Source organism: Coffea arabica, chromosome 2e (assembly GCF_036785885.1).
Source record: "Coffea arabica cultivar ET-39 chromosome 2e, Coffea Arabica ET-39 HiFi, whole genome shotgun sequence".
NCBI classification, from domain to species: Eukaryota; Viridiplantae; Streptophyta; class Magnoliopsida; order Gentianales; family Rubiaceae; genus Coffea; species Coffea arabica.
The window spans coordinates 10957818-10977314 of NC_092313.1; the positions used below are offsets into that span (position 1 = coordinate 10957818).

Here is a 19497-nt window from a genome sequence, read left to right on the forward strand (position 1 = left end):
TTTCATAATATATTCTTTAGCACATTAGTATGAAAATTTATATATCATTGCAGGAATTAAGAACGAGGAAAAAGAAATGTAAACAATAATAAGAAAAACAACAAGAAGAAAGAGAAAAGGACAAATGGCCGTTGAATAATATTCTAACAATGAGTGTATGATTACCTTTTTACTACCCAAATACATTAGACCATTATCCTCTAGGGGTAATTTGTAGGTTTCATGAATACCGGAGATGATTTGCTATTAACAACTAATTACAAGGGGGCACAGTGTATTTAAGCCCATTTTAATGTAACTTCTTTTGTCCCTAGCATTCACACTTTTCTATGACTCCAATGGGTACACCTCTGCTTATAAGCATTTCGGTCAATCATATATCACACAATTAGAATAAAGTCTCACACACTATGGGGATGATGAGAAGATTGCACCTGATTTAGTTAGTGATTGATTGGCCTCCATCAAGTACTAATTTTTTCCCAAATTCCAACTAGCCAAAACATGACGAATACAAGAAGAAAAAGCAAAAGACATTTGTGTGTGTGTGTGTTTGGTTTTGCTTATTGAAAGGTAAGAACATAAAACAGGAGCTTGAACAATTGGGCATGGTGAAATCATCCATGATACATAATTTTGGAGCATAAGCGTCATTAACAAGATCTCACAACTTAATGTACTCCAGATTTGTAGGCTGAAAACTAAATCCGTGGCAAGCTGCAACATTAATCTTCTTTCTTTACAGCACCGTCTAAGTGGACTTTTAGGGCCTCCGTTTCAATAGCACGTCTGGTGAATTTCCTTTTCTGTACGATGAATTGATTTCTGATTAGTAGTAGTATATCCACATCTGCTCCCTTTTCTTCTTTGCAATTTTTTTTTTTTTTTTTTTTTGTTTTGGACTCTAAACAGGATCATTGAGCCGTAAGAAGTGAAGTCACCCTTACGTGGTGTTTGGCTTGTCGCATCAAGCTGTATTTGGAATCTAAAAAAGTTGAACCAACCATAAAGATTCTAAACAAAAGGTAGAAGGCTACAAACAACCAAAGTAAATAAATGGCCACCTGTGATTCTCAAGTCTCAATTAGTTTCTCTCTTTTTTCTTTTAGTGAAAGTAGGAGGATTCGAATCCAAGACCTCTTGCTTACACTCTCTCCCCCCATTTGTTGCATTTGAATTATCTTATTCATCTATTTCTCAAACTGTAACTTTCTAGTCTCAGACTATTAAATTAGAGAAACCATCTTAAGCCACCGTAGTGGATACATATTTTTTTTAGCAAGTAAAAGTTTCGATGAGCTCAATTTCGATCACCATCATAAATCAGGATAATGTTTTTGAAACCATAGATTATTTACATAGATTCTTATCGATCGTCCACCAATTGGGACCATAGGTCACTCACATAAATTATTACCGATCGCTCACCAACACAATTTTTATATTCACAGTAAAAGTCAAATACACGATCTTTTGTGAAGAAGTAATCTATTCTTATCAATTGAACCGACTTGTTTTGCACTCCGCCTCTTAAAATGCATCTACTATGCTGAAACTTGTCGCTGCTTTCACAATAATGTCCTGTTTTGAATAGTTTTAAATACACGATCTTTTACGAGGAAGTAATCCGTTCCCACCAATTGAACCAACTTATTTTGGCTTCCGCCTCTTAAAATGCATCTACTATTCTGATACCTGCCGCTGCTTTCACAATAACGTCCTGTTTTGAGTTTTTTCCCGATCTCTTAACAATAATGTCAGGGATGTGCCTTTAATATAAAATAAAGTGGATACTTTACGGTAGTTCCATTGATCAAAACAATCTACCATTCCGACTAACACTTGTACAACAAAATAAAAATCAATCGGGCTGAATTGTTTGGAAGACTATTAAGTGGATAAGTTGGTAGCTTTGTTATGATAAAGATTATTTCAAAAATTGTGTTAGAATACCGTCTATTATGGTACTTTTTAATGTGACATGTATGAATTTAAAAAAATAAAAAAAAATTAAAATGTTTATAATATAATAAAAATTACTGTATTTTTTAAATAACACTCTACTCCAAATGCACTTACTCTCTACACCGTTTCTACAATGCTATCTAATGAATATTTAACATTAAGATGGTGGTGTCACGTTTGCGTACTCCTTATCATAGGATTTTCAATTAAATAACACCACATTTTCAATCAAATAACCATCATCATCAGACTTTGAAAGTTCTTCTCTTTTTATATTTATTTTGAAAAAAATAAAATGGCTAACGATTTGATTAATTTTCTTTTATAAATAATAAATAAATCATACACTGATAGTACATACAAAATTTACTCTTCATTTAATAGGAGGGTTAACGAGACGGTGACAAATAGTCCAAATAACCCCTTTAAAAAGGTTGCAAATTGGGATCCCTCATCGGTCTATCCACATCAAATCATTAATCCAAATTTCAGCCCATAGTTCCCGAAGGAAAGGGGCAAAGGTCCCCTGTAGACTTCCCTCTCTAAATCTCATCTTTAAAATGCCGACTTTTTCTTCAGGCTTTGCTGCCAAATTCCCCTTTGCCTTAGTCCAGAGAAGTAATTCCTTCCCTGGCCACCTGACAAAATTTCCCATCTTTTCTGACAAAAAGCATAACCGCCAGAATCTAACCAACTTATCCGTCTGTCTGTTGAACTCGAGGTCCAACCAGAATAATCACTCTGCTTCAACGATGGAAGAAATCAACGGGTTGGAGTTTGACACACCATTTTCATCAGAAACAAAGGATGAGTTTTCCAAAGAATTGGAAGTTGCTGTTAAAGCAGTGCATATGGCTTGTATGCTGTGTCAAAGAGTTCAAGAAAGATTGGTTTCTGAAACCCATGAGGCCAATGATCAACAAGTTCATTCCAAGGATGACAATTCTCCTGTGACAGTCGCAGGTACAAAATGTTCTATCTATCCTTAACTGACGTGAGCTGTTGTTGAAATTTGACTGTTGACTGTGTTTCTTGTCTTTCATTGGCTGGAATTGTCCTTTATGGTTAAAATATTAACTTCCTTGTGTTGGACTGAAACACTGCTGAGGCTGCTAAAAAGTGAGGGGGTTGGGGTCACAATATTCGGTGGATTTTGGAATATGTATTGGGAGCCAATATGGCTGTCAAGTTGCAACATATTATCCAACTGTTTTGCTCCCAACTGCCGCATATTTCATTTTCTAATTGCTAAGTGGAATCCACACGTGATGAGGTATAAGAGTTTATTGTAGTCTCAAACAAGCTTCAATTTCAGTGTTCTCTCTTAGCTGAAAAACGAAAGAGATCCAATGTTCTCGAGGATATTGGTCTTTTAGATCGTGATTTGGCCCAACCTACAACTATTGGCTGTGACAGTGACAGTAGTACTAGTGGGTGAAAAAGGTTTCAAAATTTTAATGTGGGGATATATTCAGAAGTTTAAGAACTAGTCAAAGGTCTGTTCTGCTGTGGAAAAAAAAAAATGAAAGAAAAACTGATATCGGATTCATCAGTTACAGAATTAATAATTCTGATTTGTCAGTTATAGAATGGACTTCTAACTATTAGTTAACTGTAGCGAAAACTCCTGGAACTGCTGTGAGCTATCTCCACTTATCAAGAAGCTGTTTTGGGTTTACAAGCTGCAAATTATGTCCAGCAAATCTTTTGCTTGTTAATCACTTTCTTTAACTTACTTAAAAGAAGGGCATGTTCTTGGCTCGTTAATATTGTAAAAGAACTAACAGATATCCTGATTTCATATGTGCTTTGGTTTATAGAAGGTTCCGTGACTCATCTATCTCTTTGGCCAATTTCGCTGCAAGGTTTACTTTTTAATAGATAAGGTGTTGAATGGCGTATGCACAAATACAGCTCTAGTTTTCCTTGAGCCTATTCATGATCTCTACAAATTTTCTGTTGTTTTTTCAGTCATCAGTTATTTCTGCTGTTCTTGAAATTGTCATTTTTCTTTTAAAGTATCAGAAACGTGCTGGTTTTAGTTAAATCACCAATTGCTGGAGACATGATTGACAAAGTCTAATCGGTGGCTAGCTAAAATGAATATTATGCTCAAAGTTTTTTCTTTTCCCTGTGCTCCTGGGAAAAGCACATTCAAATATTGTGGTTTAGTCTCCAACTTTTAGGATATCCAAGTTACTACTAGGCTGCGATGGTGAATTTTATGTTTTGAGTAGTTTGGTGGTTTTGTTCAGCTTGTAACTGGAAGATCCATTTAAAGTAATAAAATTACTTTTAAGTACCAGAGAACAAAGCACAGTTCAACAGATAGCTGGAAACTTTGCCTCAAGGGACAACTTTTCTTGTATAGGAGTTTATGTGAAATTATGTGTATGACAATATGCTGTTCTTACTTCCCGCATATTTACCCTCTCTTCCACAGAAAAGCAATTCATGTAAAATCAGCATATTTTCTTTTAAAGTCAAGTTTCCTGTATAATGCTTAATCAATTTTCCATGAAGCAACTACTGAGTAATATGGAAGCAAATATCACACATCTCATGACTGGTTCAGTCAAAGTTATGGTTCTTTTTCCCCCCTAGTTAATCATTTGAAAGTTCATCAGATTTAATGATTGTGTTCTATTTGGAGGTCATAATTTGGAATTCTTGAGATCCTACAGTCATCATCTATAAAACCACCAAAAATATCCCTATTCAAAGCTGATAAACTCAATGTTCTTTTGCCAATGTCACCTTTAATGGTATGCTATGTCTTAATGTCGTTAAGTAAATATTTTGCACAGGCTTATGTAATTATTTCCAAAAATTTTCTGCCCTTTACTTTCTATCAAGTATATATTTCTCTTGTTTCATCAGGCCATCATCATTTTTATCCAATTTTGGATAAATCATCTAGATATTTGATCTCCAACTTTGGATTGCTAATTCAACTAGTGTCTTATTTGCGTCTTGCAAACAGATTGGAGTGTCCAAGCAACAGTGAGCTGGGTCCTTTCTGAGGCTTTTGGCAGTGAAAATGTTTCAATTGTTGCGGAAGAAGATGTTGAGGTACTGTCAAAGGCTAGTTCAGCTGACCTACTTAAAAATGTGGTAAAGAAAGTGAATCAATGTTTAGCCAAAGCCCCACTATTGGGACTGGAAGCTCCCTCGAGGCCTCTTGATATGAGAGAGGTTCTAAATGCAATCAGTCGATGCAACTCAAGGGGTGGCAAAAGTGGAAGGTTTTGGGTTCTTGATCCTGTTGATGGCACCTTGGGCTTTGTACGTGGGGATCAGTATGCCATTGCTCTGGCATTGATAGAAGATGGAGAACCTGTCATAGGAGTACTTGGATGTCCAAATTACCCAATGAAGAAGGATTGGCTGAGCTATCAAAATGGTTACCGCAGACTTTTATCTAGATTGACCTCACCAACATCAGAAGCTTATGCCAAGGGGTCTGTAATCTATGCCAGGAAGGGTAGTGGCAAAGCCTGGATGCAGACATTACTCCATGGAGATAAGAAGTTTGTTTGGCCAAACTCTGCAAGGCAGATTAAAGTATCCTCCATTGGCAACCCTGCAATGGCTACCTTCTGTGAACCAGTTGAGAAGGCAAATTCTAGTCATTCCTTCACAGCGGGGCTAGCTCATAGTGTTGGAATGAGGTGTGTACATTTTCCCATTCATCTTAGTTACATTGTGAAATGCGATGCTGGCTGATAAATCTTGTGAAATTTCTTTTCTTAATCAATTTAGGAACCAACCGTTGCGTCTGTATAGCATGGTGAAGTATGCAGCCATAGCCCGAGGAGACGCTGAGGTTTTCATGAAGTTTGCCAGGACTGGTTACAAGGAGAAGATATGGGATCATGCAGCTGGAGTGGTAATCATTGAAGGGGCTGGTGGTGTGGTAACTGATGCTGGAGGACAGCCACTAGACTTCTCGAAAGGCATATATTTGGAAGGTCTTGATCGGGGTATAATTGCCTGTGCTGGAGCTGGACTGCATGAGAAGATCCTGAGCGCTGTGGAAGATAGCTGGAACAGTTCTAGTCTTTAATATGTACTGTAATTGAGTGGATCAAGAAAAGTTAAAAAGACCTTGGGATACTTTGTACAAATGATAGCAGAAGTTACCGTTTGTTCCTGGAGGCTTGCATGGCTTTGCCTGTAATGCTGCTGTTTCTCAAAAGATAGTGAAGATTTCACATTTCTTACTATATTTGTTTCATGGCAGTTATCCTGCAAACGGATGAAAATGTATTATATATAAACTTTGATATCTGATCCATCGGTTGTTGATCAGATCAGATCAGAGCAGTTAATGTCAGGTATTGCAATTTTAATCTTATAGCGGATTAATTAATTAATTAATTAGCTTGTAAATCCAGACCTTGTCCAGTCTAGACTCGGGGCATCTCCAGTTGCTGCAAAACTGAAGCGCATGGGTTGTGGCCCAGATGGGCCGCATTAGGTTTTGGGCCACTCCTTTCAAATTTAGGGAAAAATAATTGTTTTCAAATTTAATGACCCAATCTGGTACTTACACCGGACCTGTCTTGTAAGCTGGAGCACGTGTGCTGCACTTGAACAACTCATATTGGGGTAGCAAATAGTTTAACAACCGAATAGTGGGCGTTGCTTTATGGCCTTCAATTGGTGTGGGACTTGGGGTCCAAGAAAGTGGAAGTAGAGGACTGCCTTTGCTTGGAACAAGGACTGTCAATTGGGGCGAGCTTTGATTAATAATCTTGTTCTTAAAATCTCAAGCGTTGATTTTAATTAATTAGTATCTTGTACATGTAGAAAAATACAGTAATTCTTTAGATGGGAAATTGTTGAATTTGGGAAAGCCCGTTTTGGAACCCAATGAAATAAAAAGGCCACGCTGAATATTTGAAGCTCGAATCGGCCAAGTCCGAATCCAATTGTTTCGTTTTTAATGGGGCTCCAAATTTGGACAGTGCACAACCCGGCCAATGAGGCCCAAGTGAAAAGCCTACTTGGAACTTGTCAATGCAGGGCAAACAACCGTTAGTTCAACTTAATAGTATGTAATTAGTGTTTAGCCATGCATTAACAGGAAATAATAGTTGTTAATATGATTATCATGAACCTATAAAATGCATAAATAATTCATAATAATATCCTTGCATAGTTATTGATATTTATTTCAAAAAATTATTGTATCCAAAAAATTCAACCACTATCAATTTTTAAAATCTTTTATGTACTAATTTATCATAATGTGATAATATTCATCAAATAGTATATTGCATATAATAAAAGAAATAACAGGTAATCTTTAAAATAGTGATTAAGATTAACAATAAATGAATATTCACCTGCAATTGTGTATTTTATTTTCAATTGAATACAAAATAAAAAAAAATTGCAGCAATGATTTTCTCATGAATAATTTTTTCAGTTTCTAGCAAAGTTAATAAACTTACTAATGTAACAATTGACATAAATGGATAAAAAATAATTCAAACTTATTAAATTAGATAGAAGTTGTCGGAAGAAAGAGAAATCATAATTGGATGAGAGTTATCTTTATGTATGTCTCAAATCGAGGGGTGTTAAAAAAAAAAAAATCGAAAAGGAGAGTAACTAAGAAAACTGAATTGGCAATATTTTAAAAGTTGCTCTCACCTGCCATTGCCTGGACGCTAGAGGATTTTATTGACAAATAGTCGTCATATTACATAGCGAATAGTCAATCATGTAATTCAAGGCCAACCCATCCTTGGAAAGATGAAGATCAGCAGAGTAGTTTTCCTGAGGGCCCATTTTTCAGTCTTTTCCTGAGGGCTAAGTTTTAATACAGTACTTTTAATTCTGTTCCACAAAACCACGGGCGTCTGACTTCTTCTATCAGGAAGAGAAAAAAAAAAACCACTTTGAATTATTGTACTTGAGAAATAAATAATATGCATAATTTTTCGTCTGAAGCTGCCACCAAATATTCTATAATTACACCGATATCTTATTCTCAGTCAAATTGCAAGATGTTTTTTTTTTTTTCATCCAAACAAACTATTTTACATATGAATGATTACTTTTAAATACCTTTCAATATTGAAAAGGTTTCAGCGGAAGAAGTTTTCATTCCTGTTTCTTACGCATTCGTCAAGGATATATATACATACAGCCCAAACCGTGGATATCGCTACCGATAGCTACTGATCCTATTTGAATACAAGTATAGCTAAGGATAACACCTAATCAGCTAGATATCTCTTTACCAATTCAAACTGATAACCAACTCTGTTACAGAGATATACATTAACTCTGTTACAGAGATATACATTATCCCTAATACCCCCCCTCAAGTTGGAGCGTGAGGATCACGAACGCCCAATTTGCGAAGAAGAAACTCAAACTGATCTCGACCCAAAGCTTTGGTTAGAATGTCTGCTAACTGGTCGTGACTTCGAACATAAACCGTTTTGATCATACCTTTCTGTATTTCATCGCGAACAAAATGGCAATCAACTTCGATGTGTTTGGTGCGTTCATGAAAGACAGGATTGGCAGCTATATGCATCGCAGCTTGGCTATCACAAAATACTCCAGCAGATTGATCATGATGCACTCCCAAAGACAATAACAAACCCTTTAGCCATTTCAATTCACAGACCGTGGCGGCCAAGGAGCGATATTCCGCTTCAGCAGAAGAGCGAGAAACCGTATGTTGTTTCTTGGTCTTCCATGAAATCGGAGAGGGCCCAAGAAAGATGAAATAACCTGTAAGTGATCTCCGAGTTAATGGACAACCTCCCCAATCCGAATCGCAATAAGCTTTCAGTTCAAGATTGCAATCAGCGTTGAGTAAAATGCCTTGTCCTGGACTACCTTTCAAGTATCGGACTATGCGCAAGGCTGCCTCCCAATGCTCTTTCCGTGGCTGGTGCATAAATTGTGCCAAAATATGCACACCATAGGACAGCTCAGGCCGAGTTAAGCTCAAGTAAATCAAACGTCCTACCAGCCTTCGGTATTGATCAGGATCCTGCAGCAAATCACCTTTGGCTAAAGCGAGAGAATGATTCTGCTCCATAGGAAACTTCGAAGGTTTAGCACCCAATAATCCTGCTTCATTAATGATATCTAAAGCATATTTCCGTTGACACAAGAAAATCCCGTCAGCATTTCGAGCTACTTCAACGCCCAAAAAATACTTCAAAACACCTAAATCTTTCATGTGAAAACACTGGCGCAAGTATGATTTGAATGCATTGATCAAATGCGTTTTGTTTCCAGCTATAATAAGGTCATCCACGTATACTAACACAGCCAACTGGATCCCATCTCGTATCAAAGTAAACAAGGAATAATCAGACTGTGACTGAAGAAAACCATACCGTTTTAGAGCTTCAGCCAATTTTGCAAACCAACAACGCGGTGCTTGTCGTAAACCGTAAAGGGACCTTCTCAAGCGACACACCTTCCCGGGTTGGTCAGTGTGAAATCCAGGAGGTAGTTTCATATAAACCTCTTCGGCTAAGTCTCCATGGAGAAAGGCATTATGAACATCCATTTGATGAAGTCCCCATCCCTTAGCTGCTGCCACAGAGAGAAATGTGCGGACCGTAACCATTTTTGCTACTGGTGCAAAGGTTTCATTGTAGTCGATCCCTTCAACCTGGTTGTTGCCAAGAATTACCAATCGCGCCTTGTATCGTTCAATGGTCCCATCAGAATTATACTTAATTTTGTACACCCATTTGCTTCCTATTGCTTTCTTCCCTGGTGGTAAGTCAACAAGAGTCCATGTGCCATTTTGTTTGAGCGCATCAATCTCTTTTTGCATAGCTTCTCTCCATCGGACATCTTTAACCGCTTGATGATAAAATCTTGGCTCAAAATTGGTTGTGATGGCTGCCAAGAAAGCTTGATGACCTGGTGAGAACTTTGTGTAATCAACATATTGAGCTAAGTCATAAGACGTACCTGAGAATGGTGATGGATTGGCTGAACTTGCAGAGGGACTTGCACTTTGAACTGCATAAGTCACACAATCCTTCAGCCGTGTAGAGACTTTCTTGGAACGAAGGCCACGACCAAGTGCTGTCACACCTTCTACTGTCTCTACGTTCTCCATTCGAGGTTCAATTGTTACACCTCCCTACCTTACGTTGGCATTGTCATTCGGCACACAATCTAAACGTTCATGAGTTTCACGAACATGAGCAAGCTGCTCCTTTTCCTTGTCTCTTGTCTGACCGACTACCTCTTCTTCAAGGTAATCATCTATTGAATTATCCGTACAGGTTCGAACATGATCAGGTGTGTGGTCAACTGCACATGGAAACTCATCTTCACAAAATACAACATCCCGAGACACGAAATACTTTCGTGTTTCTAAATCATACAACCGCCAACCTTTCTGTCCAAACGGATAACCCACAAAGATACACTTCCGGCTTCGAGGAGCAAATTTGTCCTTCGTACGATTCAAACTCTGTGCATAACACAAGCAACCAAATGTACGAATTGACCGATAATCAGGCAAGTGACCATATAGCATTTCATAAGGTGTTTTTCCTCCTAGTAATTGAGAAGGGGTACGATTAATCAGATATCCAGCAGTTAACACACATTCTCCCCAAAATCTGATTGGTAAGTTGGTCTGAAATCGTAAAGCTCTAGCCACATTCAGTATATGTCGATGCTTTCTTTCCACTCGTCCATTCTGTTGGGGCGTTCCCACACATGAAGTTTGATGGATTATCCCTTTAGCAGAGAAATATCCCTTCAAACTGACGAACTCACTGCCATTATCACTACGAACTATCTTAACATTCTTAACAAATTGTCATTGAACCATAGCAACAAAATTTGGCAAAATATGGCCAACTTCAGTTTTATCTATCATCAAATATATCCACACACATCTGGAAAAATCATCAACAATCGTAAGAAAATAAGATGCATTACAAGAACTCGAGACTCGATATGGTCCCCACAAGTCACAATGAATCAATTCAAATGTTTCACTAGCTCTACTATCACTAGAACAAAATACTTCTCTCGTTTGCTTAGCTTTAAAACAAGCATCACAAGTTTCATTTGAACCTAATTGAATCTTAACCCCAGAAATTAAACCTACGACCTTTGAAGACGGGTGCCCCATTCTCCGATGCCAAAGATCACATGAATCCAACGTCCGAGTTTGAAGTGCTTGGACTGGCGTCTTCTTTTTGAAGTAATAAAGCCCCTTGCATCGTTCACCCGCTCCAATCACCATCCTCGAAGTGCGGTCCTGTATCAAACAAAGCTTATCAGTGAACAACACATTACATTTTGAGTCATCAACCAATTGTGATACTGAGATTAAATTGCAATGTAATCCCGGAGCATGAAGAACATTGTCTAATTGAATATTTTGTCCCATCCGAATCGACCCTTTTTGCAATGCCAGCACCTGTTCTCCATTAGGCAAGCCAATGGGACAGCCTAATATCTGGTTCAAGCTAGATAGATAGCTCGAATTTCCTGTCATATGTTGTGTAGCGCCAGAATCAATTATCCAGATAAAATTTTCCTTACCAGTCATCTTCTCATTACTCCCTGATTCTGAGTTGCAAGCGTTCAACAAACTCACAACTGCTGCCCATTGTTCATTTGTCAGTCCTTTAGGAGTAGCAAAATCCTTTGTTGCAGCAGTGGATTCTTCAATTACTTGAGCTGCATTAACTCGTGCCCCATTTCGTCCTCTTCCTGACATCTTGCCACGTCCTCTTCCTCCAGTCTGTCTTCCTCGACCTGAACCAGACATTTTAGGTCGATCACCCCACCAATCGGGATATCCAATCAGCTGAAAACATCCATCAGCATCATGCCCTTCGCGATTGCAGTATTTACAAACGGCACTCCTATCCTTGATTCCTGTTTTGGCCTGAACCACAAAGCTAGCCGCTTCGTTGTTAATCTCTTTTTCCCTGGAGATATTTCGAACCCTTTCTTCTTGGCACATCAAGGAATACGCCTTGCTCACACCAGGCAATGGAGTTGTGCTCAAAATGTTTGATCTCACTGTTCTATATGCATCGTCTAACCCCATCAGAAATTGGTGAAGTTTTTCTTCTTCTCGTTTCTTTGTTAATTCAGTTGCCACATTACACGTACAACCCCCACACTTGCACGTAGAGATTGCGTCATAATTCACCAGTTCTTCCCACAGTCGCTTCAATTTAGCATAGTAACTCATAAGGGAGAGTCCTTGCTGTTTGCAATTTGCTAATTCTGTCTTCAGTTGCTGTACTCGTGCACCATCAGTCACTGAGAAACATTCTTTAATGTCTTCCCACAAGTTCTTTGCAATCTCCCTGTGTGTCAAAGTAGATCGCACCGTTGGCTCAATCGTATTCATCATCCACGATATAAGCATGGAATTCACTGTCCACCAGTCTTCTAATTCATCGGAATCTTCATCTGGCTGTGCTATGGTTCCATCAATGAATCCGAATTTCTTCTTGGCCCTGAGAGCAGTTCGGATTGCTCTAGCCCATTCATCGTAATTATCCTCCTTCAACTGTACCTGGGTGATTATATTTCCAGGATTATCATTGGCATACAAGGTGTATGGCGACACTATTTTCTTTCCATCTCCTTCCATGTTTTTCCAGTTGACAGAAGGTTCTTGCTCTGATACCATGAAAAGGTTTCAGCGGAAGAAGTTTTCATTCCTGTTTCTTACGCATTCGTCAAGGATATATATACATACAGCCCAAACCGTGGATATCGCTACCGATAGCTACTGATCCTATTTGAATACCAGTATAGATAAGGATAACACCTAATCAGCTAGATATCTCTTTACCAATTCAAACTGATAACCAACTCTGTTACAGAGATATACATTAACTCTGTTACAGAGATATACATTATCCCTAATAAATATCAAGAATTGAAGTTGAGAAAGTATCAAAACATGGTTACAACTGAAGTTGAGAAGCAAAATGAAATACTTGTCCAAATTGTTCTGTCTTTCAAGTTCTCCATCTGTCGAAGGCTTTGACCTTTTTTTTTGTTCTTTGGTCGATACGATAGACCTACAATTATTATATGCTACAGGAAGGAAAGAACCTGAAGAGGTCAAAAGAAAATCGGAGAAGATTGAATCACCTATCGAAGTCACTTGAAGTGGCTTGCCACATTATTGTAGCCAACGGTTTATGCCTGACCTCCCACCCCACCAACTTTGATCATCCTAGTTTTCTTTGCTAGTAGCAGTACATATACAATACAAATTGTGCACCTGGACTTCATTTCCATGCAGTAACCGTACAAAGTATTTGACAAACGGTGTTCTGTCTCTGTCATCTGGGAATGCAACCATGCCTATAATAGTGGATTCACCAAGAATTCGACCCAAAAAATAAATTTAAAAGGAAAAATGTCTATCTCAACACAAACCAAAATACTGCATTCCAGCTAGAAAGCAATAATCACTCCATAGGAAAAAATTTCTGGGGATTTGCCTACGTCACATTCATCCAATACGTTCAAACAAGATTTCCGGTGCCGGTGAAATTAATTTTTTGATCAAATTTGCTTAAATAAACACGTAAAGGAACCGACATGGCAAATTGAAATTTATGCACAGATATGATATGACAGATGAGGTGATGCCTCCAGCAAGTTGGTTTAGTCAACAAACAAATTGAAAAAAAGTCAATAATACTGAGATGGCCATTAATGGGGTCCGACAATCTTGACTTCAATCCTTCATCTGCTCATCGTAATCTGGAACCGTGTCCATGGTCTAGTTGGTGCGTAGTAGTAGCAGCAGTGCAAAATTTAAAGCCCATTGATAAAAAGCTGATTTGACCATAACCATAGAGCTGCATAGACTGGCTGGCTCACGAAAAAAAAATCAAATGCGTGTGGACTCTTACAGTTATGCTCTGATGAAAAAATGAAAATTTTGGAGCCTTATCTGCCTTGACCTGATGCTTAATTCAATGCGCGGTTGTCCAAGTCCTCCATCTCCCCAGTCCCTAGCTACCGCGCCCTTCTTGTTATTCGATTACGCGATTCCTGCTTGCAGAGGAAGAATTGGGATCGGAATCATATTTGCTTTGGAAACGAGACGAATGATTAATTCAGCTCGTTTTGATTGCTATTTTCTAGATTTTTTTTATAAAAAATTATACTGTAACGATTTAATATATGTGAGGTAAAAGAATATTTAACAAATATGATTATGAAAAGCGTGAAAGTTTTTTTTTTTTTGGCAGAATACTTCAATCCAAACAAGAACTTGCTACAAATGGCGAAGGACAGAGGGCAACATCTACCAATTTGATTTTCATTGAATGATCTCCTAATGGTCTGCCCGACAATTAATTCTTGATACCCATTGACCAATTACTCGTTAGGAAATCTTGGATGCACTGTCGATGTTAGGTTAGAATTTATGTCAAGCGCATTGACAGTGGACCTTTTAAAGTACAAATATTTAACACAACGCTATAAGTATCGAATTTATGTCAGGTGCATTGATTCTCCTTTTTAGTTCTCTTGTTGATCCTCCTCCGTTGGCAGTATAGAGTTTTAGATCGCTATGATAATTCATGGCTCCTGATATTTCCATTTTTTTTTCCATGTTTCGTTTACATTTTACTTTCACATATACAAGTTCTTCAGATTTTTGATTGATGCTAAAACACATGAAGGAAATTAATACTACCTATTTAAGGTACGTAACTGCACATAAAATAATACAAAGATAATTTTTCTAAACACTGTCCAAGGTACAGGTGTGACGCCCCGAAAAGTATAAGTGTGAGAACCCGGAAATTTTCTAATTTTTTAGGGTTTATTTTTTTTAATCGCCCGCCTTTTCTACATTTTCTTTATTAGAAAAATTTTCCAGATAAAGTTTATGAGCAAAGATAGTTTTAAAATGATTTTTCTAGTATCGGTTAGTTTTTGAGAAATTAAGAGCGTATTTTGAACGTGGGACCCGCAAGTGCGGTAAATGCATTATATTTTTGACAACTTGTTGGAATTTTGTATTAAGTGATATTATTTTACAAAGTGTTAAGATATTTGTATTGGAGAGACAAAAAGATAAGTTTTGAACCAAAAGGTGACAAGTGTCACCATAAGATTAAGTCTTGGGTTTGACTACTATTCATAACTTTACCATTTAATTAAAATTGGCCAAAAATCTCTTCATTTTGCAAGCTTCTTGGCTGAAGGTTCTTGCTCAAGAAAGAAAGAAAAGCTCTCAATTTCTTCCTTCTATTTCTTGCTCAATCTTCAAATCCAACCAATAAAACTCCAAATCATTCCATAAAATCTCTTTGCTAAGTGGTCTTGAGGTGTTTTGTGGAGTTGTTTGGAAAGCTAAGGTGATTTGTTGCTCTATCTCTTGTTTCTAAGGTAAGTTGTGAAGAACCACTTTCCTTCCTTAATTGATGCTTAAATCATGCTTAGTGGTAGTATGAGATGCCATTTTATGGATTATATTTTGAGTTGTGGTTGAATTGATGAACTTTTATATTTTTTGGGGATTTTTCTGTTTTAATATAAGCATGATTGTGTGGCTATATATGATGATTGGAAATGTTCTATAATGACTTAAAGTGGTGGGAAAAGTGATTAATTGCAACCAATTTCTGTTTTGGAAGAAAATTGAAAAACCTAGGGTTCTTAAAGGAGCATTCTGTCCGAATTTTTAGGTCCTAGATAGAGGCCGAATTGGCCTTAGCTCAAAACATGAAAGTTGTAGGGAATGACATTTTAGAGGTGTCTACAAAATTTCAGGTCAATCGGAGTAGTGTAGAATGAGAAAAGTCGAAATTACTATTGCTGTTCTGGTTTTACTCGAATGTAAGAATTGCGCCTGTAATTGGTTGTTTTGGCTGGAATTGCTTCTGAATTGGTTGTTGAGGCCTTCTGATGAAATTTATCCCTGTTTCTTAGCTTTCAGCTGGTTTTGGAATTTCTGGATTTTGACTTGGAGAGCCTGAGTTATGATGTTTCCGCTAGAATGCGTTCTGTGAATCTGTTTTTGTGATTCTGGTATGGTATCTTGCATTTTTGACCTGGTTACACTGGAAACTGGGTTGAGTGACCTTCTGCAATGTTGTAGCTCTGTCTTTTAGCTTCGAAACGGTGTATCTTGCACCTTCATCCGACAATCGTAGCGCCTTTGGTACCATTACCGCAAAATGACGTCCAAAACTGTTTTTCTGGTTTTGAGCTTAACTTTCATTTCCGGACTTTTCCATAGCTTGACTTGTACTAGTACTTCTTGGAGCTTGCTGAATGGCTATTGGATGAACTTGTTGTTGTGTGTGTACCTTTGGGTTGGAATGAGGAAATAATGAAGCCATGATGGCTGGAAAAGTTAGTAAATTCTGGGGAAGTGCTGTCCGAACTTTGAAGGGATTTGTTTGCATTGAGTTTGTGATCTAAGACTTGGATTTGCGCAAGGCAATGTTATATGCTGGATGATTTCTGAGCCGTGGAGGTGAGTGACCCTAAACTATTTCCAAAGTACTTGTGAAATGTTTCTTGCATTATGTACTCGATTGCATCTCATGCGTGCTTGCATGTGAATTCATGACATGATTTGGATTCAATGAGTTCTGGGAAAGTCTTGTGCTGGACACCAACGTCTCCACCATTTTCGTGAGTTCGTGACATGATGGAGCAAATGGCTCCGGAGCTCAAAAAGGGGCTCCCTCCTAATGTTAATGTTAATGTTAAATGATCTATTTGAGCGTTGGGTGTTCAAGTGCTGTGATTTCACCGGCTCACGAGAGCACTAAACGTACATTTGATCTCTGAATCATGACATCATCGAAATGATCGAAATGCAACATTGTGAAATATATTTGTTTAATGATTTTACTGGTTACTCGCTGAGATTCTAACTCACCCCAAAAATATTTTATTCCCCTCCACAGGGTTCAAAGCGAAGGAAGGACTTGTTGTGCTTATTCACATGTCTGGATGGCCTATATCTTGTACAGTTTGGATTTGGAAATCATTTTTATGTATAGTTGAGAATTGTTTCCGCTTCGCTTATGACATGTAATTTTTGGAGAATTTGATGTATATTGGAGATTTATATTGTAATATTTGAGGTTTATTCTTGTAATTCATTGAGGACTGTAGTGAACGACTGAATCCCGGCGAGAGCTGGACAGGCGGCCCGCCGAACCCTCTGGTTCGCCTTAGGGGGAGGTGGGGCTGTCACAACAGGTGCGCAGGAGGAGGGTTGAGTTGGTTATTAAGGTGAGAGAGATTAAAAGTAGAAAATCCTTGATTTACAACATCCCACTTTAAAAAAAAAAAAAAAAAAGGTACAAATACACAACAAATTTTAAAAGGGATTTTTGCTTGTTTACATACTCAAAAAATGTTATCTCCATCGATTAATAGACTTTCCTGACTAAATTTCATTTTTACCAAAAATAAACATGTACTCCCCATTTAATCCTAACCCTAGGAGATATGTTAGACCAAGTCATTGAAGAATTACTGATTTATACTACAAAAACAAGGCATGTAATGAACATGAATAACCTTTGTCTTCTGCTTTGTATTTTGACAATTTTTAAACAGTTTCAGGAGCTATATATATATATATACACACACACCCGTCACCTTTGAGTCTTTAATGGCAACTAGCTGCCAGCAATGTATTGAGGTTACCGAGGGATCTCATGTTAATTTGCACCTCATGATGTTTATTCTTTTAATTTATACTAGTTTAAATTTTGCTACCAATAATAAAGTACTATGAGAGAAAAAAATTGTCATCTTCGGTAGCCAAAGAAAAAGAGTAGGATTTAGACCATTATAGTCCATAGTTTTGCCTTGGTCTGCAGTATTACGATGCATGAGTGCATGAATACATTATAGACCATTCAAACAAGTAATGACCCTAAGACTTGGAAGTGTCTGCCCGTGCATCACTTCACCTTTTATAGCAAGTAACATAAATATATATATGCTATCTATATCTCACTGTAGTTTAAAAGAAATTTCTGGTTCAAAGAACCAAGGCGAGTAGTCAAGTTACCTCCTGTTGTTGTTGTTGTTGTTGTTTTTTTCCCCTCTTCTGTTTTTGGTTCAATTGAGATTCTCGGAGTGCTGATATTTGTCTCGTGGAATGTTATGAATAGATTAGAAGTCATAAGCACAAAAATGGGTGCTTAGACATATTATTCAGTAAAGATATATGATCAATCTAAAGTTTCATGAAATGCGATTTCTTCGACAACTAGCATGCCCTAATTAATCTCACTTAGAACTAGCTGCTACAAATGTAACGAAGGTTCGATTCACTTTGCGTTACAAATTAGCAGTGAATAGTGACTCGGCATTCTTGGATTTTGTTGCGAATTCATAAAATGCTCGACTAGATTAATGTCATCGTGAGGGAGTATTAAGTTGCACGGTACAATGATAGGAAATTGTAAGTAGCATGTAACGTTACACAACAAAATAATCCAGCCAAACCGATGTTCATGAATCCATAGCAAGGCCTTAGTCTTTTGCGCAAGAAAACGTTTTACTAGTAAGGAATGCAAGGGGCGAAAGTAAGAGGAAAACAAAATCCAGACAATGAATCGAACCCTCAATCCTCATTTCTAAGAACAGTGAACGAAAGAATCGACCGTCCAATACCAATGAAATTTCCATAAAGGTCCGTTCTACACATTTTGGATGATAAATAACAACGCAGCCTTCCACTAGTGCACACTTAGACCACTCCCACCACCAATCCAAATGTCCCTCCCTCTTGTGTCAAAAGTCTATTGGATCATATCCAAACAACGCGCAGCACAACAGCCAGTAGTGAAAAGGAACTGGAAATATCCAACAAATGTCAACGTATTTATTAGGATAATGGTTCTTTACAGGAATGTGCAATAATTAATGCATCCCTTCTCCAACCTACCCTTCATTGACGCACATATGGTCACACTGCCAATTCGAGGTTGGTCCGAACATGTACGATTGGTGTGTGTGTCTGTCTTCAATTAGCACTATAAGATTTAATGTACAAATCAATACTAAATTCAGCGATTGTCAATTTTACGTTTTTGAATGCTCATCAATTATACATTTTTCATACACGAGCTAGTACATATTTGTTCAGAGATCAAATCTCTTATTCTGCATTTTAAAAATTTAGAATTTTTTAAAAGATTTTATTAGCAGGTGCTAGACGTTCGTTTGGATTAATAGTGGTTCAATTCCGTTCAAATTTCTTTCTTAATCCCTTTGAATCCCCTTTCCTAGTATAGAGTAAGAGTAAATATAGAATAGAATCTATCGTATCTAACTAGAAAAAAAAAAAAAAGGAGTTGGTATTTTTTTGTACATCAATTCTTACGGCAAATACACCAGACTCAACACAATGGCACCAAATTGGTATTTGCACCAAGTGCCCACAGTCATACACGCACAGATGCACACAGCTCATGCAAAGAAAAAGTGGCAATAGCCAAAGAACTCCCCCCCCCCCCCCCCAACTGCCATCCACTTGTC

At 37.7% G+C, this 19497-nt stretch overlaps 2 protein-coding genes across 2 annotated transcripts; one reads left to right on the top strand and one right to left on the bottom strand.

Moving 5' to 3' along the window:
- The first annotated feature begins 2422 nt into the window (after nt 1-2422).
- Nucleotides 2423-6322, top strand: LOC113730919 (3',5'-bisphosphate nucleotidase AHL-like). Its single transcript, XM_027255911.2, has 3 exons — nt 2423-2928; nt 4949-5636; nt 5728-6322. Exons 1-3 carry the CDS (start codon nt 2526-2528, stop codon nt 6029-6031), a joined length of 1395 nt encoding a protein of 464 aa, XP_027111712.1. The 5' UTR covers nt 2423-2525; the 3' UTR covers nt 6032-6322.
- Nucleotides 6323-10824: 4502 nt separating this feature from the next.
- On the bottom strand, nt 10825-12750 carry LOC140037188 (uncharacterized). Its single transcript, XM_072081377.1, has 2 exons — nt 11527-12750; nt 10825-11239 (listed from the first exon to the last, which is right to left on the bottom strand). Exons 1-2 carry the CDS (start codon nt 12632-12634, stop codon nt 11205-11207), a joined length of 1143 nt encoding a protein of 380 aa, XP_071937478.1. The 5' UTR covers nt 12635-12750; the 3' UTR covers nt 10825-11204.
- Nucleotides 12751-19497: the final 6747 nt, after the last annotated feature.